The 27,742-nt window shown below is 43.7% G+C and overlaps 1 protein-coding gene across 1 annotated transcript in view; it reads left to right on the top strand.

Moving 5' to 3' along the window:
- The window catches only part of LOC140427733 (single-minded homolog 2-like), a 180,295-nt gene that overhangs the window by 104,975 nt on the left and 47,578 nt on the right, over positions 1-27,742 (top strand). The window contains exons 6-8 of the mRNA XM_072513334.1: positions 20,884-21,083; positions 23,029-23,135; positions 24,026-24,173. Of these exons, the coding sequence (XP_072369435.1) occupies positions 20,884-21,083; positions 23,029-23,135; positions 24,026-24,173 (455 nt within the window). The remainder of the gene's footprint in view (positions 1-20,883; positions 21,084-23,028; positions 23,136-24,025; positions 24,174-27,742) is intronic.

Raw genomic sequence — 27,742 nt, 5'->3', positions numbered from 1 at the left:
CACTTCTGTGCAATTGGCGTGCAAATCTGTGAAGTTCCAAGAGAGATTCCCCAGCACATCTTGGGGATAACCCCCCAAATCCGACGCTGAAGAGTTCAGGCGGTACGGTCCAAAGAGAGACAAAGAATGTGGGAATGCGAATTCCAGAGCTTCGGGTCTTGGCTGTTAAAGTTTGCAATTACAAAATCAACAACAATCTTTCTTGAAATGAATTTATGCTTCAGCTTTTTAAAAGAGTATTACAACAGTGAGTGATGTTTTCTGGTAACTATCTCTATTTTCTATCCCACTGGTTCAGTGGAGAAATGCACCCCTTTTTGTGGTTTTGAGTCACAGATATGATTCCTTGCTCTGTATCATATCAGCTGATTACAGTGAGCCGTAGTACCTGGCTTTGTAAGACCTTGTAAGACTTTGCAAGGTAAGTTTGTGCATATATGGGATTGTGCCTGACTGTGCGACAACTCTAATCAAACAGCCTGTTGGCAGTCACTGACTGGATAAAATAGACGACTTGTCTGAAGTTGAACTGTTGGCAACCGTGGAGATGGATGGCAGCAAACGTTCCACTCTTCAGAAGTAAAAAGTGAGAAAATAGGAGGAAAAGGCAAGGAAAAATATTTCTCTGTTTCATTTAACCAACTGTATATCAGTTAGACTTTGCCACTCATGAACTATTAGGGTAGCGTGATGCACGGAAATATTTGACTCTACATGAGTTTTATTTTCCAACCTTCAGTAGCTGTGATACTGAAGTTAGAAAGCCTAGCTTTACCACAATTTCCTTCTTAATACTGAGTCCTTCTATAATCAATGCAAGTTAATGGCAAATAGCTATACATTGGGAAAGATTTTCCCAAATATCGACAAAGGCGTGCGTGGTGAGAAAAATGGTTTTGAAACCATTGATGACAGTCGCGATTTTCTCCCACATATAGTGTAGCATTTTGGGGGGACAAAAACTTCCAGGATTGGATCCCATGATGTATTGCTGGCCTCTGAATCACCTGCCCCCGCCAGCAACTTAGTAACATGTGGATCATGGTGCCATTTTGTAAGATCACTCCAACGCACAGCGACCAAACCAGTTAACCCTGACACCCCCTAGGCACTACCAAGGCAGTTCCAGGGCAGTCCCTGGGCATGACTCTCTGCCTCCAGAGTGCTGCACTCACCTGAGCTTCCCTGGGGGACTGCTTGACAGGTGCATACCGCTGGAGACCAGTCGCACTTCAGCAGACAAGCCGCCATGGATGAATTTCTTTAAGGCGGGGGGAATGATTCCGGCATATGGGCCAGATAATCATATGTTAATTTATTAGAATGAGGTTCCCGACGTTCAACGTCACTGACCGGGGGAGGTCACTCCCCTAGTCGCCACATTCCAGCGCCATTCTCTCGGAGAGTCAGGAGGAAAGTCACTCATTGCAGAATTCCCAGCCTCTGACCTGCTCTTTTAGCCACAGCAATTTATATGGCTAGTCCAGCTCAGTATTTGGTTAATGGTAACGCCCAGGATGTTAATGATGGGAGATTCAGCAATGGAATTGCCATTGATTATCAAGTGCGGATGCTTAGACCCGCTCTTGTGGAGATGTCCTTCGGCCCAACCTGTCTGTTCCAGTCATCAAGCACGGCAGCACAGTCTGGTTAGCACTGTTGCTTCACAGCACCAGGGAGCTGGGTTCAATTCCTGGCTTGGGTCACTGTCTGTTCAGAGTCTGCACGTTCTTCCAGTGTCTGTGTGGGTTTCCATCGGGTGTTCCGGTTTCCTCCCACAAGTCCCGAAAGCCATGCTGTTAGGTGAATTGGACATTCTGAATTCTCCCTCTGTGTACCCGAACAGGCGCCGGAGTGTGGCGACCAGGGGCTTTTCACAGTCACTTCATTGCAGTGTTAATGTAAACCTACTTGTGACACTAATAAAGATTATTATTATTATTAATGTTATATCTGGATGGGAAGATTCCAGATTGGAATCCTGGCTCAATAGACCATAACTTTTACTTTTTCTTTATAAAACAGAGAAACAGAGTCACAGGACCACAAATTAGTTTAATCAATAAGAAAATAAATAAAAAATTATTAAACATGAACCGACTGGATTATGATTCAATGGGCGCGATCCAATGGGCATGTTGTGCCCAAAAAGCAGCGTGCCACGGCACAGCGTGGCTGTTAAAAGCCGGGAGACCCTGCTCCCGGGATATACCCAGCTCGCAATGCCTCACTTATAAAATTTACAGTGCAGAAGGAGGCCATTCGGCCCATCAAGTCTGCACCAGCCCTTGGAAGCCCACACTTCACCATATCCTCGCAACCCAGTAACTCAACGTAACCTTTTTGGACATGAAGGGAAATTCAGCATGGCCGATCCACCTAACCTTTTTTTTTTAAATTTAGAGTACACAACTCATTTTTCGAATTAAGGGACAATTTAGCGTGGCCAATCCACCAACCCTGCACATCTTTGGGTTGTGGGGGCGAGACCCATGCAAACACGCGGAGAATGTGCAAACTGCACATGGACAGTGACCCAGAGCCAGGATCGAACCTGGGACCTCGGCGATGTGAGGCAGCAGGACTAACCCACTGCGCCACCGTGCTGCCCGTCAATGCACCTAACCTGAACATCTTTGGACTGTGAGAAGAAACCGGAGCACCCGGAGGAGACCCACGCAGAAATAGGGAGAACATGCAGACTCCGCACAGAGTGACCCAAGCCAGGAATTGAACCAGGGACCCTGGAGCTGTGAAGCAACAGTACTAACCACTGTGCTACTGTGCCACCCGATGCGATCCAACACGATCTCGCGAGACGTTACGATGTAAATCCTGACCATTGTGGGTGGGAGCACGTTTTGGCAAATCTGCATATTAGAGTGAGACAGTTAGTCTCTCTCTAATGTGAAGATTCCTGAGGTACCTGAAGCTTTGGGATTCATCCCCTTCACCTCAGAGACCTCAGGTGAGCGCCATTCAGCACTGGCATCCACAAACGGGGACCATTTTGTCGTGGTCTCCCAAGGGATCAGAGGCCCCCAGATGCATGCCCTTTGGGCAGGGTGGTGCCCTGGTGCTGTTGGTGCCACCTGGGCATGCAAGTCTGGCACCTTTGCAGTGCCTGCCTTGCACCCTGACAGTGCCACCTGGGTGCCAGCCTGGCACTGCCCAGGTGGCACTGCTGGTTGGCATGGGCACTGACAGGATGCCAAGCTGGCATTTGTTCACATGCACGATGTGTGGTTGTTGATGGGTGGGGAGAGATGGGGGGTTGGGAGGTCACTTTGGGGGCCTCGGAGATGGGGACGCAATGCAAAATGGGGTTCCAGTCCCTCGCTATACTGAGCAGTTCCGGTGAGTGAGCTGCCCAGTGTTCAAAACGGGGCAACGTGCGGCCTTGACCAAGCTTTCCCCATTGAGACCCCTTGTATAATGCAAGGCGCGTTGAATAGCCTTGTGTTTCTTGACCCTGCGAGCGCCAGGAAACACGCGGCTAAACGTACTCGGACTTTGGGAATTAGTTGACTCATGCCCATTACTCCTTTACCTCACCATTTACCCCCCCCCCCCTTTGCTTCACAAATACACACAGATTTGAAGATTAGCATGGATTACCAAGTACATCTTAAGCTACAATGGTCTTATTAACACACAAAGTCCATTTTAAGCACACAAGATATCTTTAGTAAAATACACGCACTCCGCTCTGAATCCAAGTTAGTGTCTGTGGATTTCTCCACCGAATCCACCAGATGATTGTCACATGAGAGTTTCCAAAAACATGCTTTAAAATGTTCTCATTGCAATGCTTTCGCTCAGTGGTTTGCATTCCGAAGCCAGTCCACGTTTTCCAAACAACACTTTTAAGCACAGCTTCCGTTCCATTTTTAACAGTTAACCCAGACCAGGTTTTACAACAACCCCTTCAGGATTCCTTTGTCCTGACTGCTGTACAAACTGTTCACAATTGCTTTACCTGTCAATTCTCAGATTCTTGTAAAATGGCATCAGGTATTTGATTTACTTCTGAAGTCTGCTGTCCCACTTTAAATCTGGTTACTGTAAGTGTCTCTTTATCGCAGAACACTTTGTTTAATCTTTCTTGATTTCTTCTGAACAATATCTTGGTCTCTGTTCTCTTAACTTCAGTCGGCATAAGACATTCTTTCTGTCCCAATTCCCTATCTGGACTGTAACCTGTCCTTTAGGAATGCTGCATCTTTGTAACTCCCTTGTCCTGTCCAAGTTCTCCTGGCAGAGTTGAAAGATGTTCAGTCTCTAGTGTCCTGTCTCCAAGTGCAATATACCCAGCTAAAACTAAAACTTAAAAGCTTTTCTCCTCTTAAAAGGCCTCCAGTTGTTAAGCAACACCCACATACCTCTGCTGGCCTATTTATTCTTCATGCTGTAGCCCTATCTAAGCACAATAGAATATAGTTGGAATTGAAACCCCCACACATACAAGTACCTTTGTCCTGCATGAATCTAACTATAGATTTTACCCTTCCAGGCACAGAAGCATTGACTTAAACCCACTTAAAACTATATCTTATTTCTAATGTTCATCAATACAAATATAAATCCCTCCAAACTAGCTTTGTTTTACGAATACCTCTACCTTTGACAGAAATAAATCTTCATAATAATGAAGATTTCTTTACACTGACGTTAGATCCACGTTACACAAACTTAACATGACAAATATCTAATCACATAATGGATTACGTCATACAAGTGCAGATTTCTTAGTTCACAATTACACATGTCATAATATATAATTGCAATGATTTACCCAAAACAAAGACAATTGACAGAATTTTCCATTCCTGATTCCATTGTTGATGCTGGGGCAGGATTCGTGGCCTTCCACGGCAGGAAAACTGGCACCGTACCTGGATCGATGCAGTGACTGTTGAGGGGCTACACTGGCACCACGTGGAACACGAGCGATTCCAATGAAAAACAGTCTCTGGTTTGCCGGATTCGTGATTGACACTCAGGAGGCTGACAAGCTGTGGCCGCATATACACACTTCACTCCCGACACACTCATCCCGTTCAACAAGATGGCACTGGTTGCGCTGGAGCGCACCCATCCCATTGATGGGTCAGCAGGGGACCAGAGGGCGCCTAGCGGGGTGGCCTGGGGGCAACTCACCTACCACCTGTGGCACTAAGTTCACAGTGGGCAGTCAGCGGTGTGCGCAGCTGCATGGCTGCCTTGCAGGCTACGGCAATGGTGTTCCGTGCCCATTCACCCCGACGCCACTGCCCACCTCCTGGCCACGCTCACTACTTCCCACGGCCCTGGTAGAAGCCTACCAGCCAGCGGCACAATGGTCAGCACACTATGGCGATGTTGGACACTTTCCATACCCCCTCTCTTCCCCTCTGCAGCCACGGCATCTGTTTCATGATTGTTAAAAGCACAAGTGAACTGTTGCCAATTCGCACCTGAGACGCCAATAATGTTGCTCTTTTTAACTGGATACTGATATGACGGTTATTAATTATATTGCTTTTCAGAGTCGCCAGGTATCAAATGATACCACCACAAGGTTTCACCTGATATCAATCAAAGACCAAACAACCAGTTAGTTAGTTCAAGTTCAATGATAGGTTATTTACACACAAGGATTACTTCGACATGCAACATAAAACACTACAAGCTAAATTACACCCAGCACTACAACAACCTGTACTTAATTTCAGGCACCCGGCTTTATGCAGGGGAACAAGGCCTTTGTTCGGATCTTGCGTGGCTGCGTCTGGAGAAGTGACTTTGTTTCTGCTGGGCTCATCCGTCTGGTAGTGATCGTTGGTCTTAATCTTGTCTTCTGGTCGTGATGCTACACTTGGTTTTAGGCGTAGGTCGGGGCCAAGAGAGACCGAGCGCCGGGGCCAAGAGGGACTGAACACATGGCAGTGTCTCTCTTTATCCTTCTGGGGTTTTGTGCTCTTTTGGGCGGCCCTTAGCTTTGGACCCAATAATTCGGCAGGCTTCGATTACTGCTTTTGATTTTGGCCAATAAAGGGGCGGGTGCCTTGATGGCGGGGCGTGTCCTGAGCGGTCATTGACCTTGGCTTTTTGGGCTCCCTGAGCAAAGGGAGTGGCACCGATGAGTCTGTTTCTGTATCTGTTACCTGAGTACAGATCTTTTGTTCTGGGGAAATGGGCCATTAGAAAACAAAGTAGCTGGGGGTTTCGATAGTGTCTAGTTATCTGCCAATATACATAAGCTCTGAGCGTCTGAGGCCTGGGTTGACCATATTTCCCATGGTCCTTTGCAGGTGGCCATATTTCCCAGGATCCTTTGTAAGTGGCCATCCCAGATGGCTACAGAATCTCGCTGTCGGGAATTCGCCCCTAGTAGAGGTGGAGAATCGCGGATGTCCCGGAGAATGCCGGGTGAGGCCCGCGAATGATATGCCAATGCCATTTACTGTACGTGCTATGTGGAACGCATTGACGCCACTGTAAAGGCACCGGAGAATTGCGATTTGGCGTGAAACCGACGCCCGCCTCGATTTTGGCACCAAAGCGGATGCTCCACCCAATCGTCCTTCACGATTCCGGCGTCAGCCAATGGAGAATCCCGACAATAACTTTAACAGCATTATCAGAATCTATACATGGTAACGTTATCATAACTCAAGTCTTGTGTTTCTTATTCTTCTGATATCCTGTTTTCAACTCAGAAAATAATCTTTTATTTAAGTCAACAGGGCAATTATTGTTTTCGTCACTTGTAACCATAATTTCATTCGCAAGCTCACTTTCCAATTTCACAAGTGGTAAATTCGCATTTTGATTTAACACAATCAAAATGCCATTTTTATGCATTAACATTTCACGTCTTCTCTTGTCAAAATCTCTTTCAGTTATTTCAAGAATGTTGTTAAGATGCTTCCTATGTTTACTTAAAACAGTATTGTACTCTTTGCTTTGTTTGTTCTTTGAATTTTTTGTGATCTTGTTACTTCTCCCAGCCCCACAATTCACAATTTCCAGTTTTGCAAGTACTTTGGCTGTTTTCTTATTGTCCATTACTGACTTTGATCAGTTCTTTGCTCAACTCGATCGATCACTATTCAACAATGAGCTTTTATTTACAGGAGCAACTTTCAACTGGTGACATTCCATCCCATCCATCTTCTTCCTTTTCTCCATTTTGCTTTGAAGTTCAAAAATCACATTACTCTTCTCACAACGAGGTTCTAACAGTTTGTTAGTTGTGCTTTTTAATTTGGGTTTACCAGAACCTCTTTTTCTTGTTTAAAGCATTTTCCACGGTACTTCATAAATACTTCTGATGCTTGAAGTCCAACAAGGTTTTAACTGAAGATCAACTTTTGCCAAGTTTGCTTTTTCAAGTTTACCCTTTAGACGGTTCAAATCCTCAGTCAAATGTTCCACTTTCCCTGACTGATCCTCAACTGTTCTCATTGGTTCTCTTTTTTTCATTCGCAAACTCCTCCTTCAGATGTGAAAGTTGCTTTTCTGTGTCAATTAGGTTTTCCTTCAATTGCTTGTTATCTGCAATAAGTGCCTCATTTTTTTAAACTGCAGTTTCCAATGGTTTGTTAAGATCAGCGAGGTGAACTGCCTGTTGCAATACAGCTATCATCACATTATTGTCTCCACAAGCAAGATCATTATCTAGGATGAAATCCTGGGGCATTTACTGCAATTGTATAGGGCATTGGTGAGGCCACACCTGGAGTCGTGTCTGCAGTATTGGTGTCCTTATCTGAGAAAGGATGTTCTTGCTGTTGAGGGGGGCAGTGAAGGTTTACCAGGCTGATTCCTGGGATGGCGGGACTGTCATATGAGGAGAGACATGTGAGACATCCCGCCTCTACCACCCTCCCAGGCAGTGCATTCCAGACCGTCACCACTCTCTGGGTAAAAAAGGTTTTCCTCAAATCCCCCCTAAACCTCCCACTCCTCACTTTGAACTTGTGTCCCCTTGTCACTTGTCATAATATCCATGCATGTATATAATGAAGTGCAGACAGGCAGTGATTGACACACAGGATGACCAGTAAGCACACAGCACAGTGCAGCCAATCACCAGACAGGACACCACCACTATAAAGCCAGAAGGCACTAGGTTTCCCGCTCTCTCGGGACCCAGCCACTGAGACAGTCAGAGTCCACGAGCTAGCACAGTGCAAACACCATGCGATAGCTAGTACGTCTGGTCAGGCTACTACAAGGTCTCCAGTCAGTTCAGTATAGTGTCGACCCACAGTTAAACATGTATGTTAGTTCTATCGTTCAATAAAACCATGTTGGATCTTCTACAGTGTTAGAGGTCTGTTTCTCGCATCGCTGCATCAAGTGCAGTCCACACCTAACCGACAGGCCTAACACATCATCACTGACCCTTCAGCTAAGGGGAACATCTGCTCCCTACCTACCCTGTCCATACCCCTCATAATCTTGAACACCTCAATCAGGTCACCCCTCAGTCTTCTCTGCTCCAGGGAAAATAACCCAAGCATTTCCAACCTCTCTTTCTAAATTAAATATTCCATCCCAGGCAACATTCTGGTGAATCTTCTCTGCACCCCCTGCTGTGTATTTACATCCTTCCTATAATGTGACGGCCAGAATTGCACACAGTACTCCAGCTATGGCCTCATAAAAGTTCTAAAGAGCTCCAACATGACCTCCCTGCTTTTGTAATCTATGCCCCGATTAATAAAAGCGAGTGTCCCATATGCCGTTTTTACCACCCTATTAACCTGCCCTTCTGCCTTCAGAGATCTAGGGACTAACACGCCAAGGTCTTAAGACCTTCCCGGTGCCAGGCCTTTCATAGTATACTTCCTTATTAAATTACTGCTTACTAAGTGCATCACCTCACACATTTCAGGGTTAAATTCCATCTGCCATTTATCCGCCCATTTAACCATCCTGTCTATATCTTCCTGTAACCCAATACACTCAACCTCACTGTTAACCACCTGGCAAATCTTTGTGTCATCCGCAAACTTACTGAACATAACCCTCCCCCCCCACATAGCCATCTATGTTACTTATGTCCTGTTGCAGGTTACAACAGGGCATTGACAGGATGCAGAGCTGGGCTGAGAAGTGGCAGATGGAGTTCAACCTTGATAAATGTGAAGTGATTCATTTTGGGAGGTCGAATATGAATGCTGAATACAGGGTTAAAGGCAGGATTCTTGGAAGTGTCGAGGAACAGAGGGATCTTGGGGTCCACGTACATAGATCCCTCAAAGTTGCCACCCAGGTTGATAAAGTTGTTAAGAAGGCGTATGGTGTGTTGGCTTTCATTAACAGGGGGATTGAGTTTAAGAGCCGTGAGGTTTTGCTGCAGCTTTATAAAACCCTGGTTAGACCACACTTGGAATATTGTGTCCAGTTCTGGTCGCCTCATTATAGGAAGGATGTGGATGCTTTGGAGAAGGTACAGAGGAGATTTACCAGGATGCTGCCTGGACTGAAGGGCATGTCTTATGAAGAAAGGTTGAGGGAGCTAAGGCTTTTCTCACTGGAGCAAACAAGGCAGAGAGGTGACTTGATAGAGGTGTACAAGGTGATGAGAGGCATGGATAGAGTGGATAGCCAGAGACTTTTTCCCAGGGTGGAAATGGCTGTCACGAAGGGACGTAATTTTAAGGTGATTGGAGGAAGGTATAGGGAAGATGTCAGAGGTAGGTTCATTACACAGAGAGTGGTGGGTGTGTGGAATGCACTGCCAGCAGAGGTGGTGGAGTCAGAGTCATTAAGGACATTTAAGTGACCCTTAGACAGGCACATGGACAGCAGTAAATTGAAGGGGTGTAGGTTAGGTTGATCTTAGATTAGGATAAATGGTCAGCACAACATCGTGCCTGTACTGTGCTGTACTGTTCTATGTTCTATGTTATATAAATGACAAACAATAGGGGGCCCAGCACGGTTCCTGTAGTACGCCACAGGACACTGGCTTCCAGACACTAAAGCAGCTGTCTATCATCACCCTCTGTCTCCGACCACTAATCCAATCATGAATCCACCTTTTAAATCGCCCTGTATCCCATGTGCATTTGTCTTCTTAATAAGTCTTCCATGTGGGACCTTGTTAAAGGATTTGCTGAAATCCATGTAAACTACATCAACTACACTACCCTCATCTATACACTTGGTTCATGCTCAAAACATTCAATCAAATTTGTTAGGCATGACCTTCCTCTGACAAAACCATGCTGACTATCCCTGATCAAACCTTGCCTCTCAAAGTGGAGACAGATTCTCTCCTTCAAAATTATCTCCAGTAGTTTCCCAACCACTGATGTGAAACCCACTGGTGTGTAGTCCCTGGCTTATCTCTACAATCGTTCTTAAATAGAGGGACCACATTAGCTGTTCTCCCGCCCTCTGGCACTTCCCCCGTGGTCAGGGAGGAATAAAAAATTTGTGTTGGAGCCCCGGCAATCTCCTCCCCCACCTCCCACAGCAGGGTGGGCCAGAATTCATCTGGACCTGGAGATTTGTCTACTTTTAAACCTGCCAATACCTCCAATACTTTGTCACTCTCTGTGACAATTTGCTCAAGAACCTCGCAATCTCTCCCCGAGTTCCATAACTACCTCATCTTGGGTGAAGACAGATGTGAAATATTCATTCAACACCCTACCAATGTCCTCTGGCTCCACCCACAGATTTCCCCCTTCGCCCTTAATGAGCCCTACCCGTTCCCTGGTTATCCTCTTCCCATTGATATACTGATCCAATATATTGGGATTTTCCCTTTTACCAGCCAGAACTTTCTAATGTCCCCTCTTTGTTCTCCCAATTGATTTCTTAAGCGCCATCCTCACTTTCTGACTCCAGGAATGCCTCTGCAGACTTCCTCCCCTTATACTTGTTCACTCACCTTTTGAAGGAGCTGAGCTCCGAAAGCTCGTGACCCCAAATAAACCTGTTGGGCTTCAACCTGATATTGTAAGACTTCTTACTATGTCCACCCCAGTCCAATGCCAGCATCTCCACATCATTATAGTTGTTAAAATACTCTCTTTTCCTTCTCATCGTATCCTAAATATCTCTGGTCATCCATGGTTCTCTGGGTTTGTTACATCTTCCTATTACCCTAGAGGGAACATATCAATCCCCTGTCCAGCTTCATTCCCCAGAATTAGGTCCAGCACTGCACCATCCCTTGTTAGATCCTCCATGTATTGAGCTAAAACGTTCTCCTGTATATATTTTAAGAACTTTACCCCACTCTACTCTACTCTGCTATCAGTCTGCATCCCCTCTCCCTGCCAAACTAGTTTAAACTCTTCCCAACAGCACTAGCAAACCCGCCAGCAAAGATGTTAGTCTCGCTCTGGTTTAGATGTAGACCCTCCCGCTTGTACAGGTCCCACCCGCCCCAAAAATGGTCCCAATGGCCCTGGAAGTTAAAATCCTCCCTCCTGCACCAACTCTTAAGCCACGCATTCTTCTATGCTATTCTCCTGTTCCTGTACTCACTAGCATGTGGCACTGGGAGTAATCCAGAGATTACAACCTGAGAGGTCCTGCTCTTTAGTCTATTGCCTAATTCCCTGAATTCTTGATGCAAGACCTCATCCCTCTTTCTACCTGTGTCATTGGTACCAACATGCACCATTTTAGGGGGCAGCACGGTAGCACACGTGAATAGCACTGTGGCTTCACAGCGCCAGGGTCCCAGGTTCGATTCACCGCTGGGTCATTGTCTGTGCGGAGTCTGCACATTCTCCCTGTGTCTGTGTGGGTTTCCTCCGGGTGCCCCGGTTTCCTCCCACAGTCCAAAGACGTGCAGGTTAGGTGGATTGGACATGATAAATTGCCCTTAGTGACCAAAAAGGTTAGGAGGGGTTATTGGGTTACGGGGATAGGGTGGAAGTGAGGGCTTAAGTGGGTCGGTGCAGGATCGATGGGCCGAATGGCCTCCTTCTTCACTCTATATTCTATGACCTCTGCCTTATCACCCTCCCCCTTCAGGATGCCCTGCATCCATTCAGTAATATCCTGGACCCTGGCATCAGGGAGGCAATACACAATCCTGGAGTCTTTTTCATGACCACAGAAGTGCCTATTTGTGCCCCTGACAATGGAGTCCCCTATGACACTTTGACCCTCCCTGCTGAACAACAGAGCCAGCCGTAGCGCCACTGCTCTGGCCGCTGCTGTTGTTTTCCCCCGATAGGCCATCTCCCCAACTGTATCGAATAATTATGATATTAGAGAGGGGGACAGCCACGGGGGATTCCTGCACTGACTGCCTGCACTTTCTAGCGGTCACCCATCTGTCTACCTGCACCTTGAGTGTGACCACGTCTCTCTAACTCCTGTCTATGATGCTTTCCGCCATCTGCATGCTATTAAGTGCATCCCAATCTAAAACCTAAACTGAAACACCTCATTGCTTCAACTCCTGACTTCTCCCATTAACTACATTATATTAGTAACTGAACACAAAATGTCTCCAATTAACTACTCCACGGGAAACTCTCTTATCCAAAAAAACCTCAATTACCCAAGCTTTTACAATGCTTTAATTGCACCTCTAACTCCCCAAATTCCTCGCTGTCTTGCAGACCAGGATTTTTAATAACACTGTAGCAGTCATACACACATTAACCCAGGGTTTTAACCCTTACTTCACCAAATACATATAAACAATATATCTGAAATTCCTACATTCATCACACTCCCTGAGCACCTTCCTTTTTTGATCTGAGGTGAGATTTCCTGACCATTTCCAACTGTTCCATCTCTTTTTCAACTATTTATTTTATTTTCTCCTTCCCACATTATATTCCTCTCAGGTTTAGAAGGATGGCAAAAAAAGAATTGATTCTATGGACCTGTTTATAATCATCAGCTGACTCTGCTGCCTGCCTAGCAGTTTTAACCTATTGGTCCTCAACATGCACCCTAATAACCAACAGAAGTGAATCCTTAAATTCTTCAATGTGAAATCTCCTCTCTAAGGGCTTCATATGTTTTCTCTATCTTTTTGATTTGATTTATTATTGTCACACATATTGGTAGACAGTGAAAAGTATCTTTGACACCCCTATCTAACGGCCAAAATTATTTTGCCTCACCCTCTCAAATTCAATATGAGTTTGTGCAGGCTGTTTTCTTGCATTTTGAAATTTCTGCCTCAGGAATCAATCACATGCACTAGGAATATTTTTCTTTGCTACATCATAATCTACAGATAGCTCTTCTGACAATGATGCATACACCTTTCAATCTACTTTGTAAAAGTAATGTCCATATTTCTTTGGCCATTTCATCTGCTTAGCTACCTTTTCAAAAGAAATAAAGAATTCTTCCACATCCTTTTCCTCAAATCTTGGAAGAGCTGATGTTAATTTAAACATGGAGGGCATTAGCTATGATGAGAGGTTGAATAAACTCAGTTTGTCCTCACTGGAACGACGAAGGTTGAGGGGCGACCTGATAGAGGTCTACAAAGTTATGAGGGGCAGAGACAGAGTGGATAGTCAGAGACTTTTTCCCAGGTAGAGGGGTCAATTACTAGGGGGCACAGGTTTAAGGTGCAAGGGGCAAGGTTTAGAGGAGATGTACGAGGCAAGGTTTTTACACAGAGAGTAGTGGGTGCCTGGAACTCGCCGCTGGAGGAGGTGGTGGAAGCAGGGACGATAGTGACGTTTAAGGAGCATCTTGACAAATACATAAATAGGATGGGAATAGAGGGATATAGACCCCCGAAGTGTAGAAGATTTTAGTTTAGCTGGGCAGCATGGTCGGCGCAGGCTTGGAGGGCCGAAGGGCCTGTTCCTATGCTGTACTTTTTTTGTTCTGTAGGGGCTGGTTTAGCACAGTGGGCTAAACAGCTGGCTTGTAATGCAGAATAATGCCAGCAGCGCGGGTTCAATTCCCGTACCGGCCTTCCTAAACAGGCGCCGGAATGAGGCAACTAGGGGCTTTTCACAGTAACTTCATTGAAGCCTACTTGTGATTATTATTATTATTTCCCCGTTAGGTTCCTGTTCAGAACTACTTCCTTCCTCAATCTGCTCCAAATAATTTAACTTCCCACATTTTAAGCTGAAATGCTCTCTCTTTCTCCTTTTCCCTTTCTACCATTGCGAACTTCTCCATTTCCAATTCCTGTTGAAGAGGTTGCTTTTTTCCCCTCTCTTTCCCTTTTCTTTTTGCTTTTCCTACATCTCTATACAATCTTTTTCACTTCTATTTCTTTTTCCTTCATTTCTATTTCTTTCCCTTTATCTTTTTCCTGCATTTCTGATTGTTTAATTTGTAATTGAATTTTACTAATTCAATTTCCTAAGTTTTCACAATATTTGGTCCATCTGACAACTCTCGTATATTTACATGTTTCACTATTCTTTCAATTACTTCAGATTTCTTAATCCCTGAAGGTAATCCCAATTCCAATTTATCTACCAATTCAGTTAATTGACCTTTGGTTGCTTTCTGTAAACCAGTCAGAGTTTCACCTTCCATCTTTTAAAAAGTCTTAGCAATTTCCAATGCCATTTTGGATTCTGACCTGTACAATATTCCTCACAATAACTCCAATTCATTTGTCCAGTACCTCAGTACCCTACTTACTCTTTTTTTAAGGATTCCAAGATTCCACCATTTAACAATATATCCCAGAACCCATTCAGCATCCAGTATCTTGCTTTCCATGTTTCAAAATATCCCAACAAATTACTAGTAATCAGCGTTTTCTCCATGTTTTGAAATCTCTGACGGGCCCCCATTTTTGTTACGAGCCCAGTTGAGGTTATAACTGGACGGGAAGATTCCAGATTGGAACCCTGGTTCAAAGGACTGTAACTTTTTTTTTATAAACATGGAGGAACATAATTACAGCACTGCTAATTAGTTCCAACAATTTTTACTTATTAAACATGAAAAATTTGATTATGATACAATACTACATTAGTCCCTCCCTTAGCTACACAAATTTCAAGATTAATATGATTACCAAGTACATCTTAAGCTATTGACGTTATGATGGAGGAAAGGTCATTGGTGAACCAGCTGAAGGTGTTTGGGCCTAGGACACACCATTGAGGAACTCCTGCAGTGATGTCCTGGGACTGAGATAATTGGCCTCCAGCAACTGCAACCATCTTCCATTGTGCTCGGTATGACTCTGACCAGCAGAGAATCCCCTCTCCCCCCCAACGATACGCATTGATTTCACATTTTCTAGGGCTCCTTGATGCCACACTTGGTCAAATGCTGCCTTGCTGTCAAGGGCAGTCACTCGCACCTCAGCTCTGGAGTTCAGCTCTTTTCTCCATGTTTGAACGAAGGCTGCAATGAGGTCAAGAGCAGAATGACCCTAGCAGAACACAAACTGAGTGTCAGTGAACAGATTATTGCTAAACTTGATCTGTTAGATCTGTTCAAAATCTATCCCATTTGGCATGTTGTAATGGCACACAAGGTGGAGGCTATCCTCAATGTGAAGACGGGTCTTTGTCTCCACAAGGGATGTGCGTGTTCACTCCTACCGATACTGTCATTAACATCTGCCAATTGCCACTGCTATGACATGTCTGTTCGTAAATATAAATCATAATACTTCTGTATACTATACGGAATAACAAACTATGGATTTTCAATAACAAATGAGATATGTGGTATAATTTTGCTTTGTTGTGTATAATATCATATCCACCTTTCGGGGTGAACTTCAACTAGGGGACATACAAATTGTTACGGTACCTGGACCAGACCCCAATTTATTTTAGGATACCGGACGAGACCCCAACAATTTATTGATTTGTAAACTGTGAGGAAAGGATACTTCGCTTCAGGAGTGATTCCGCTGACAACACGGAAACTTTCATATTAAAACAAACTTTACTATTAACACAGGACTAGCCCCATCAACATCCAAGGAAAAACAATATTTCAATCAAAGTGAAACAGTTCTTAAAGAAAAACAAAGAATGGTCTTTGAGCTTACTTTCCCATCTATTTCTAAAATTTCAATGAAGCAAACTCCACACTCACAGGTCAAATGGCACTTAATAATAAAGTTAACATTCAGTGGCTTACAGAGTTATTCACAAAGTCCTAGGGAGAGAAGCTTTCAGACGTCAACCTGGGAAACCTGGGAAGGTTTTGTTTTATTATTAGAACAAAAGGAAAGGTTTGGGGATTTACGGGCCTGTCAGCAGCCTGCATTTTAAATTGTACTGTTTACTTTTTCCATCGGCTGCAGCGGGAAGTTCCTGTCCCAGCTGCAGTGTGGATCAGTGGTCATAGTGTTCAATTCTGGTCGCCACACTACCAGAAGGATGTGGAGGCTTTAGAGAGGGTCCAGAAGAGATTTACCAGAATGTTGCCTGGTATGGAGGGCATTAGCTATGAGGAGCGGTTGAATAAACTCGGTTTGTTCTCACTGCAACGAAGGAGGTTGAGGGGCGACCTGATAGAGGTCTACAAAATTATGAGGGGCATAGACAGAGTGGATAGTCAGAGGCTTTTCCCCTGGGTAGAGGGGTCAATTACTAGGGGGCATAGGTTTAAGGTGAGAGGGGCAAGGTTTAGAGTAGATGTACGAGGCAAGTTTTTTACGCAGAGGGTAGTGGGTGCCTGGAACTCGCTACCGGAGGAGGTGGTGGAAGCAGGGACGATAGTGACATTTAAGGGGCATCTTGACAAATACATGAATAGGATGGGAATAGAGGGATACGGACCCAGGAAGTGTAGAAGATTGTAGTTTAGTCGGGCAGCATGGTCGGCACAGGCTTGGAGGGCCGAAGGGCCTGTTCCTGTGCTGTACATTTCTTTGTTCTTTGTTCTTGTTCTTTGTGAGTTGGGAGGCCTTGCGGAAAATCAATTTGAAATGAAACAATGCCTCCTTTGTTGGAACCATAGAAAGGTTATGGTACAGAAAGAGGCCAAAAAAGAGGAAAAAACTGGCAGTCCGTTCTAATCCCACCTTCCAGCATCTGGTCCGTAGCCTCGCAGGTCACAGCAATTTAGGTGAGGTTTGAGATCTGCCTTCAGTTCAGAGTTTCAACGTAAATTTTAATTAATTAATTCTTTCCAGCTTCCCCCTTCATTCCTTATGCTGCTCATCCATTGCACAAAACATGTATTCAAATCAGAATCTTAAACTGTACACGGTGGCACCATGGTTAGCACTGCTGCCTCACGGCGCCGGGGACCTGGGTTCAATTCTGGCCTCGGGTGGCTGTCTGTGGAGTTTGCATGTTCTCCCCATGTTGCGTAGGTTTGCTCCGGGAGCTCCGGTTTCCCTCCACAGTCCAAAGATGTGCAGGTAAGGTGGATTTGCCATCCTAAATTGCTCCTTAGTATCCAAAAGGTTAGGTGGAGTTACTGGATTATGGAGATACGGTGGGGGTCTTTCAGAGGGTTGGTGCAGATGCGATGGGCCGAGTGGTGGCCTCCTGCACTGTAGGATTCTATGAAACACACCTCCATCTTTATAAACCAGAGCAGAACTCCCAAAAATGAAACTAAAAATAACAGACACAGGGCAGGGCTGAAAATGAAACTAAAAAACAGCCCCAGCCCCACCCATAAGTGACATCACAGCCTGTTTAGCTGTTAAACCCTTAATCACAGTTATAGCAGGCATATAATCTGGATACCTTAACCCAAGTTCTTTCAATAACATTACAACAACAGACAAGTAATACAATATTTCAAAACATTTCCTCCACTTATCACAAAACATATAAATTCGGAGTGAAAATAAGCCACTCGGCCCCTTGAACCTGTTCCACTATTCAATAAGATCATGGCAGATCTGATCGTAACCTCACATCCACATTCCTACCTCCCCCCAATAACCTTTCACACCCCCGCCCTTACTTATCAAGAATCTATCTACCTATGTGTTAAAAATGGGTTGCTAGGGCAGCACGGTGGCGCAGTGGGTTAGCACTGTGGCCTCACGGCGGCGAAGTCCCAGGTTCGATCCCGGCTCTGGGTCACTTTCCGTGTGGAGTTTGCACATTTTCCCCGTGTTTGCGTGGGTTTCGCACCCACAACCCAAAGATGTGCAGGGTAGGTGGATTGGCCACGCTAAATTGCCCCTTAATTGGAAAAAATGAATTGGGTACTCTAAAAAAAAATTTTTAAGAAAGAAAAAAATGGGTTGCAAACAGGCAATGGGCCAGTTTCCATATCACCAAACGTTAACTATTATGTACTTGTTATGCAAATTTCAGCTACTGCCTGTGATGAATAACTGCAGTATGCAAAGCACAGCTGCGAGATCAAGTGATGCTGTTACCTGTCATGTGAGAGTACCTTTAAGAAATGGGTGTTTATAAATGGGTGTGTATAGAAATATCTGTAGTGAGAGTACCTTTAAGAAATGGGTGTTTACTACTGCAGTGATGTCAGCGTGTGGGTGGAGCTGGGCTGTCAGTCAGCTTTTTACTTTTGTTTTAGGCTGTTTGCTGCAGGGTGTGTTTTAGTTTTGTTTTCAGTGTTGGAGCTGAAGCCAGACAGAGCAAGTGTACTGTGGATCTCTCTACCATCAAAAGACTATCTCTTTATCATTTGGTGAATTGAGAATTATAAATGTTCTCAGTAGTGAATGTAAACCTAATGTGCTTCTGTTGAAAGGTGTTTCTTCTGTATGTTGTTTGGGAAGTTATTAAGGATTACTTAGTGTTGTATTCTTTGGGGGTTGTATTTGAATTGATGGTTGCTAAGATGTTCACTGTATGTTTTAAAAAGGTTAACTTGAGTTCATAGAATAAACATTGTTTTGCTTTAAAAAATACTTTTCCATTTCTGCTGTACCACACCTGTCGAGTGGGCCGTGTGCTCCCCATACCACAATCTAGTAAAAGTTGTGGGTCAGGTAAACTCCATGCTACACTTTGAGATTCTCTAAACCCTGGCCCATAAACTACCTATACCTGGCTTTATTGCACTGTGCCGAGTATTGCGAAGTTCCATTCTGCCTGTGACAACTTTATGTTTATGACCATATGCACGCAATTTCCATCAAAGGTCACTGAATGTTGATCAATAGTCAGTGTTCCAGCTTTTTTGTTTACTCCCTAGACAAGAGTGACTAATGGAAATTGTAGTATGACGGCCAACATCTGAGCTGAATCGGTTAACACAGCGAATGCCAAAACTGGTCCTCTTGTGTGCATAGTTCCACTTCAGGCAGTGCAGTAACAACTAAGCATCAGGGAGTTTGGATAGTTTCCCTTGTAAGTAGAATTAAATGAAAGCTCAAACAAATACATTTGAGTACTGTGGCTGAATGGACAACTTCAATGGTTTTTATACCTCCTCATCCATTACATGCTTAGACGTCCTGTTACAATGAATTTCTTAGAGGATTATTCTCTTTTCCTGACTTTATTTTCGAGTAAGTGGATTTTCCAATGTCTGCATTCCATACATAGCTGGAAAGTGGAATCCTGAAAATAAGTTAGTCCATACATTTGGCTTACAAGGATGGTGATTCAAGCATTATTTCAGAAGCCTTTCCTCAGCAATGTGCTAACCTCAAAGTCCCATCAGAACACGGTGAGCCAACAAACAAGAGAAAACAGAGAGATAACCAAGAAGAGTGTGCAAAGTCATCCTGCAGCAAGATGGAGAAACACAAGAAGGAGAAAATAAACAGAACTAAGAAGAAATTATTGGGGAAATGCTGTTGAAAAGGTGTGAAACACAGAGGAGTGAAACAGATGTAAATTTAGGGTTGTGCAAATCAGAAAATTGTTGAATTATCTTATAAATCAGAAAAGTCCAAGTGATTGGCTCAATTTTGGATTTGCTACAAAAATCTCTGCACAATAGAGGCTGGATTGCAACACAGCATTAGGTGGTACACAGATGAGTATAATACCAAGATGCAAGGGAGAGGGCTGTTGCGCCATCAAGCCTATGCTGTCCATAGATTATGTACAATCTATTTTGTGCATAACCATTGTAACTGCACAATGTACTTAATTCTAAATGAAGCACTGTGAGTTGTTTTTGAGAGTTGAGTTAAGATGCTATATAAATGCAAGTTCGTTATCACAGAGTCAATGCAAACCATCCTCTGCACAGAATTTCTGCAAGTTTTCTTTTGTTCTCCTGAACGTCTATTTAACATTGCGCTCGACATTATCGCATTATCGATCCATGATGGGCTGCTGTCCTTGGCATGACATTCCTCTGATCCGAGCAGCTCAGGAATCATCATTCCACAGGCAACATTCAATCGTCTGCCTGTGTTTACCCAAACAAACTTCAATGGCATTCCAATTGAAAGGTGCATCAAGCTTTTTTTCAAGGCCAAAATCAATAATTAAGCAGAAAATTATTCTATTTGCTCACCATTTTTCTCAATTTCTAATAATTTTATTCAATTTTTTTTCTATAATTTCTACTTGGATCAAAATGAGGGATTTCGCTGTTAATGGAGAGGGGGGGGGGAGTGGGTGGGGGGCAACATTTTTCACTAATATCAGTATGAAGACCATGGGTTAGATATTTGTCTTTTTGGTATCTCTGCATCTCCCTGCTACAGATCATCGTAAATTCAAATGGTGAACCGCAATTCCCTACCAAAGACAAGGCTGGCAATCTCAGTTGTGAACGTACATTGTGTTCTTTCCATACTGAACCATTTTGGCACAACAATGCAATTCAGCACCTGGACTGCTCTTTTTATTTTTTGGCTGTTTCCTGTTGCTAAATATATTGTGGGACAAGTTAGTTTGAAAGTAAGTGCATAACTAAGTATTCTTTAATAAAGTTCCCACTTATAGCATCTTTGTGTGATACAGTTCAATTTAACTTGCTGAGACCCGTCTGTACATCTATCGCGACAATATTTCTCCATGTATAAATCAACTCAAACGTTCCTTCTCAAAGGTAATCCACTGCAGTGGGTATTTGAAAATCCGACAATATGTGTTTGACGTAGCTCTGTACGACGGCTGTTACCAGATTGTGGGACTAGTGGCAGTGGGACATTCATTGCCACCCAGCTCTATTACTGAAATCAAACTTCACAGCAACATGTTCATGTTCAGAGCCAGTCTAGATCTCAAACTCATATTCCTGGACTCAAGGTAAGAACTGTAATCTTGTCAAATGTTTTAAAAGCGACTGTTAGTTAAAAGGATTTACATTTTTATAGGTTGAAATTGCCAGGGCACAGGTGTCAAACTACTTTAACTTCATTGAATCCCCAATTTCAAATGCATTCCTTTTGCTTTGCAAATCACACACCGGATGGGAAATCTGGAGGATTGTTCATCACCATCCATTGCTATCAGGCTTCTGATTGAAGAATGGCATCTTCAGAAACTAGGGGGCCCACAGTTGAAGGAGACTGAAGTGAGCTGCGCAATTAGTAGATTGGAAGGGTGTCAGATCCTCCAAAAGAAATATAACAGCATAATCTATTGCCCAAATCTGCCTGGTACTGTTAGTCTGAGTTATGCTTGACCACAGCCAGATATCTCAAAGAGCACCTTTTTCCAACAGTTCGCAACAAGTTCACCCTTTAAAGAGCATTGTCAATTGAACAAAACTCTACTTTTGTAATAATGATATTCTCTGTAGCTGGATCATTTGGATGCACTTGGATATAAAGAAAGAACTGGGGGATGTATTAAGATGCCTGGTGTCTTAAAAATTACAGCCTTATTTGGTCACGTTGGCCTACCACTGTACTAAAAATTTCTGTATATCTATATCTACAATAATCACCTACTGCCTTGTTAAAGTGCTGCTACGTTTATTAATGATGGTATTTATAGGAGTCCGAAGATTCCTTTACAATGTACCTCCTCTGCATCACTGAAGATAATTTCCTAAAAGAGCTACCCAATTACTCCCATTGCCTGGCCTTTCCTTATTACCTCCCAAATTCTTATCCACTTGCATTATGTGATATTTTACACATACTGCATCTAGCACAGTTCCTCTCATAATCCCAGGCCCCAACAATCCTCCTTATTCCCTTCATTCTTTTCATGCTAATTAATACCCTCATTGCCTCATCAAAACACTCTGAATTTGAGATCTTCTCTTACTCAGCTGTGCTGTAATAGAACATAGAACATACAGTGCAGAAGGAGGCCATCCGGCCCATCGAGTCTGCACCGGCCCACTTAAGCCCTCATTTCCACCCCACCCCAATAACCCCTCCTATCCTTTTTGGTCACTAAGGGCAATTTATCATGGCCAATCCACCTAACCTGCACGTCTTTGGACTGTGGGAGGAAACCGGAGCACCCGGAGGAAACCCACGCAGACACGGGAAGAATGTGCAGACTCTGCACAGACAGTAACCCAGCGGCGAATCGAACCTGGGACCCTGGTGCTGTGAAGCCACAGTGCTATCCATTTGTGCTACCGTGCTGCCCCGCGTAATGAAGATTCCTCTAGTTTATGTTGTCTCTTGCCATGAGCAAAACCACTCATCCTTGGTTTTCTTTCTGCTAATCTCTTTTACACCATGATCTTGACATCCTTCAGAAAGTTAGACACCAAAAACTGGACACAGTATTCCAACTTCTATGGTGGCCTGGCCTGCGATTGGGGCCTACCGATTGGCTGGCAGGCTGGTTCCGTGGGGGCCTTCTTTACTCTGCGCTGAGCCCCTGTAGGGCTCTGCCATATTGCCCGGGGGCCAGCGCGGAGAAGAGAACCCCTGCACATGTGCGGGAATACGCCGGCCGTTCCGCGCATGCGCGGGCCGTTCCCCGCCGGCTGGAGCTGCGGAGAGCCAGCGGCAACTTAGCCCCCTAGAAAGGTGAGAATTCCTCACTTTCGGGGCCATTGACGGCAGAGTCATTGCCGCCATTTTTCACGCCGTCCTGGGGACATAGCCCCATTATTAGAGAATCCCGCCCATGATTCCAATTTGTTTGGCAATACGTATCATCCTTTTGCCTATTTCCCTGTGTGTAAAGCCTAGGATTCCATGTGCTTTTTTGAATCTGAATTAGCTTACTTTCTAATTCATTGAACTTAACTAACAACTTCAAAAAAAATCTGTATCATCAGGGTTGCAGAGTTAACTGGATACGAACCTCAGGATCTGATAGAGAGGACTCTGTACCACCACGTACATGGATGCGATGTTTTCCATTTAAGATATGCACACCACCTCTGTGAGTAACAAGCTGCTCACCTGAAATGGTACTCATTCCAGAACACTTTGTACAGATCAATTATTGTACACCATATATCAGTTAAAACTACCTCACTGATTTTAATCTTGTTCATGCTACTTCTAGATTTATAACTCAACAGGCTGATATTTTCAGGTGCACACTATCACTGAATAGTCCTGCAGTAGCCATGGAATAGCTATTAATTTTCCACATTATTACTCATTGATATCAAAGGTAGTTAGCTATGTGGATAAAGTTGAACACATCACTGTTTTTTGCCATAAAGAAATGAAGTCAGCACAAAATAATTAAAATAATTTTAAAAATTCAATTGTAGGGTTTAAATGACAGTTGTAAAACATGCAGTTAATTCCCAATTCTATCATCTATAGTTGATAAACAAAAAGGACAAGGTAAGCCTCATAGCACAGAATAGCTCAGTGGAAAACAAAACAATAGATCAGGTAAATCAGGAAATTGTACTTCGGTATCAGCCAAACCTGCATTTTAAAAGCCGGAAGTTTATAGGAGAGAGCAAACCTAATTAATTTAAAGAACCCATACGAATAAAAGATAAATGATGAGTATTTAAAAGAATGCTACAAAGATTTCTAGGAGAAGAAAGAGCATTTTTAAATAGGGGAGTTTCCTTTAGTTTAGAAAGATTGGCACCGCTGTTAAAGTAGTGGCAGAAGAATGTTTTATGAACAAATTAAGCACATATTGGCTAATACTGTGAACAATAGGTTCTAGTTTATGTTGTGAATCCAAGTTTCTAGTTAAATTTAACAATATTTTGTACAACTTGAGGAAACATTGCAAATGTTTTAATACTCATCTGAAATTATGCTAGAAAAGTATTTTTTTTTCTTTAATTATTACGCAAGTGCTGGTCAAAGGACAAGTTACAACGAAGTACTACAGGCTGCTGTCAAAGCATGGAGGCTGGGTGTGGATTCAGAGCTATGCCACCATTGTTCACAATAGTCGCTCATCCAGACCTCACTGCATTGTGAGCGTCAATTATGTCCTCACGTAAGTAACTACATAAAGTGTGGCGTTCAACATTTGTAATAATGTTTGAAAGAAATACATGTGTAAAAAAAATCCAGGACTTGAAAAGGCCAATCAAACTCACTCAATCCACAAATCCCTGTATGATTATTCCGATACAAACTCCCTCTGTACCTTTCCATTGATCCTTCACTGTGGAAAATATTACTTCCCACAAATACCAATTATTGTTGCTAAACATCTTTATAACTGTCGATCCCAGTTCTCAAAAGATGTCGGCAGTGTATCAACTATTTTGCATTATTTTTGGAAAAGGTAAAAATGCTATTCATTCAGCATTTCTTAAAATATCGGTTAATAAATAAACAGAATGACGTACGGTTGAGTGACTGCCACTGAAAACAGTCAGTGTTATCCTGAAAAGAATGAAATTTTACAAGAAGGATTAAGTATGCTGAAGATAATGGAGAGACTAGAGAATTTGGTGTTGTTCCCCAGAGCATAGAAGATTAAAGAGAAATTTAATAAAGGTGTTCCAAAATTCTGGGGGTTTTGATAGAATAAATGAGGAGAAAGTGTTTCTACTGTTTGGTAGACAGAGGACACCGATTTAAGATGAGTGGTTAAAAAAAAGAGGGGAGATTGAGAGAAATTGTTTTCCTCAGTGAATTGTTGTGGTCTGAATGAGCTATCTGAAAGGATGGTAGAAGAAGATTAAATTGTAACTTTCAAAAAAGAATTAAATAAAGAATACTGTAAATTTACAGGAAGTTTTCAAGGCTATATGGAAAAAGTGAGGAAGCAGGAGTAATTGTATAGTTCTTTGAAAGATCTGGGATAGATACTGTGGGTTGAATGGCTTTCTGCTGCGCTGTAAGATTCTATGAACTATGTGCATTATTGATGTGTTAAGATTTCTGTGCACCACAAAAATACATCCCCCAATTTTCCAGCCTCAGGCTCGGTGGGTCCGCTGGCCTCCACCTAGGAGTCTGGTAGCAGTGGGGCACAAATTTACTCCCACAAGGCAGCAGAGGCCTTAGAGCTACTGGGGAATTGGAACTTCCTTTCAAAGATCTGGTGCCAAAGCTGTTCGGAATTTAAAATTGCAATCTCCCTCCACAGTCCTAGCTATGTTGGACCTAGCGGCACAGTGGTTAAATTTATTTTTAAAAACCCTATGTTGGGCCACTCTTGTGAGCAGTGTTGTTTTGGGTCTAACGACAGAAAATAATTCCAGTGATGTACCTTCATCATTTGAATCATGTCAATGTGCTTGCTGCTTTGTGGGTAGATGTATCAAAAACACAACAGGCCAGTGGACAATTAGTTGAGCATCCAAATTTGGAGGTTTCCCACAAGCTATCCAGCCCAGCACCCGCCCCAACCCCCACCACCTGTTCCACTTCAGCCCAGATATCGCCAGAGGTATGATAGGCAGGGGTGGAAATTATTGGCAAGCAGGAATTGATCAGCCAACACATACAAAGTAATGAAAATAACAGCAACAGGCTGTTCAATGCAAAAGACCAACTGAGGTAAACATTTTCAGAAGTTGAACTCCGTGCTAACACATGCTAGGTTCCACATATATTTGGTTGCAAATTAATAGTTTCAGTGATAATTCTCACTGTTGGTAGTGAGATGGTAAAAGAGGGTGTTTCAATTGGATGATATAGTCCTTTCATATCAAGTACTCTGGCTCAAACTATACCAATTGGTAGTGGTCATCAATATAATCATATCATAATCCCTACAAAAGAATCCCAGTGCAGAAGGAGGCCATTTGGCCCATCTGGTCTGCACCGACCCTTTGAAAGAGCACCCTACCCAAGTCCATTACCTCATTCACCCCACCCTATCCCTGTGATCTAACCTGCACATCAAGGGGCAATTTATCATGGCCAATCCACCTAACCTGCACATCTTTGGACTGTGGGAGGAAACGGCAGCACCCGGAGGAAACCCACGCACACACGGGGAGAACGTGCAGACTCCGCACAGACCGTGACCCAAGGTGGGAATTGGTGCTGTGCTGTGAAGCAACAGTGCTAACCACTGTGCCATCATGTCACCAAGTGAAGTCAATGTGGGGGTGGGGGGAGGGTGAAAAAGGGAAAAAATCTGCACAGACCATATAGTTGATTGCTGGGAAGTATGTTTCCCGAGGTGTTTATTTGCTGTAACCTGTTTTGATACATTTGTAATAAAATACATTTTTTTTTAAAGTGAAGTCAATGTGAATAGTATCAATCAGGTTCAAAACTGAGTTAGCATTACCTGGACAATCTCAATCAGGTTATTGATACATCCGTTTAGCTTGGGAAATGGAGTTTCACTCTGATGTAGGTATCGCTGTGAAAAAGATACCCAATGTTCCAATTAAGCCCTGGTAACTGCATAGTTTATTTGTTTTTATTTAGTTAATGCAAATTCCCAAAGCCAAGCAAAGGCCTCCCCATTTTCTGAGTTAGTCAGCCAATTGGTCACTCCTCGGTAATGTACAGCATTGTTTGTGTCTTTCCACAAGTGCATAAGTGGTTTATACTGAGGCCCCAGCAGTAAAGGATGGCTGCACAGGGTCCCTGGCCTGTCTTGAATCTGTTTAACATGGACCAGTCTTGTCACAGTAGCTCAAAGCTTGCATTCGGTAGGTGGAGTTCGTCACAAGACACTTAGTGACTTCCTGTGTTTCCCATTTCTTGATCCCAAAGGATATCTTTGTCAGGAAGGGTACTCTATGTGGGATGCTGAGGTGAGAGGCAGGTAGTAGGTGGGTTGAGCAGGTCATCATGGAGAGGGTAAGTGAGGTGCAGCACGTATGGTTTCAACAACCTTGTGGGTATTCACAAGGACAGCATGGTAGCACAGGGCAGAACGGTAGCACAGTGGTTAGCACTGTTGCTTCACAGCTCCAGGGTCCCAGGTTCGATTCCCGGCTTGGGTCACTGTCTGTGCAGAGTCTGCACGTTCTCCCCGTGTCTGCGTGGGTTTCCTCCGGGTGCTCCGGTTTCCAACTACAGTCCAAAGATGTGCAGTTTAGGTGGATTGGCCATGATAAATTGCCCTTAGTGTCCAAAAAGATTGGGTGGGGTTGCTGGTTTGCGGGGATAGGTTGGAGGTGTGGGCTTAAGTGGGGTGCTCTTTCCAAGGGCCAGTGCAGACTCGATGGGCCGAATGACCTCCTTCTGCACTGCAAATTCACTGTAAATTCCCGTACCAGCCTCCCCGAACAGGCGCCGGAATGTGGCGACTAGGGGCTTTTCACAGTAACTTCATTTGAAGCCTACTTGTGACAATAAGTGGCTTTCATTAATTTCATTTCATGATTGGTCAGTGGTTGAGTGATGGAGTAATGTTTGTGAGGACTGGAAGTTGGGGGAGGGGGGTTGAGTGGGGAATTCCAGTTACGATGTGCATTGTTGCATTAAATTGAGTGTGAGCAAGATGTGTGCGTGAAGAACTTTGCCAGACAGGTGCACGGTATTCCACTGCAGAGTATGATAGGGCAAGTGCCGGGATCAGGTGTGATCCAGCAAGTTTGGTTAGTCAGTTGTTTCTGGTTTTGACATTTGCTTTCTTCAAATGTC

This window comes from Scyliorhinus torazame, chromosome 8 (assembly GCF_047496885.1).
Source record: "Scyliorhinus torazame isolate Kashiwa2021f chromosome 8, sScyTor2.1, whole genome shotgun sequence".
Classification (NCBI taxonomy): Eukaryota; Metazoa; Chordata; class Chondrichthyes; order Carcharhiniformes; family Scyliorhinidae; genus Scyliorhinus; species Scyliorhinus torazame.
Note: the sequence above shows the minus strand (reverse complement) of the source record. Positions and strands in the feature narration are given on the sequence as shown.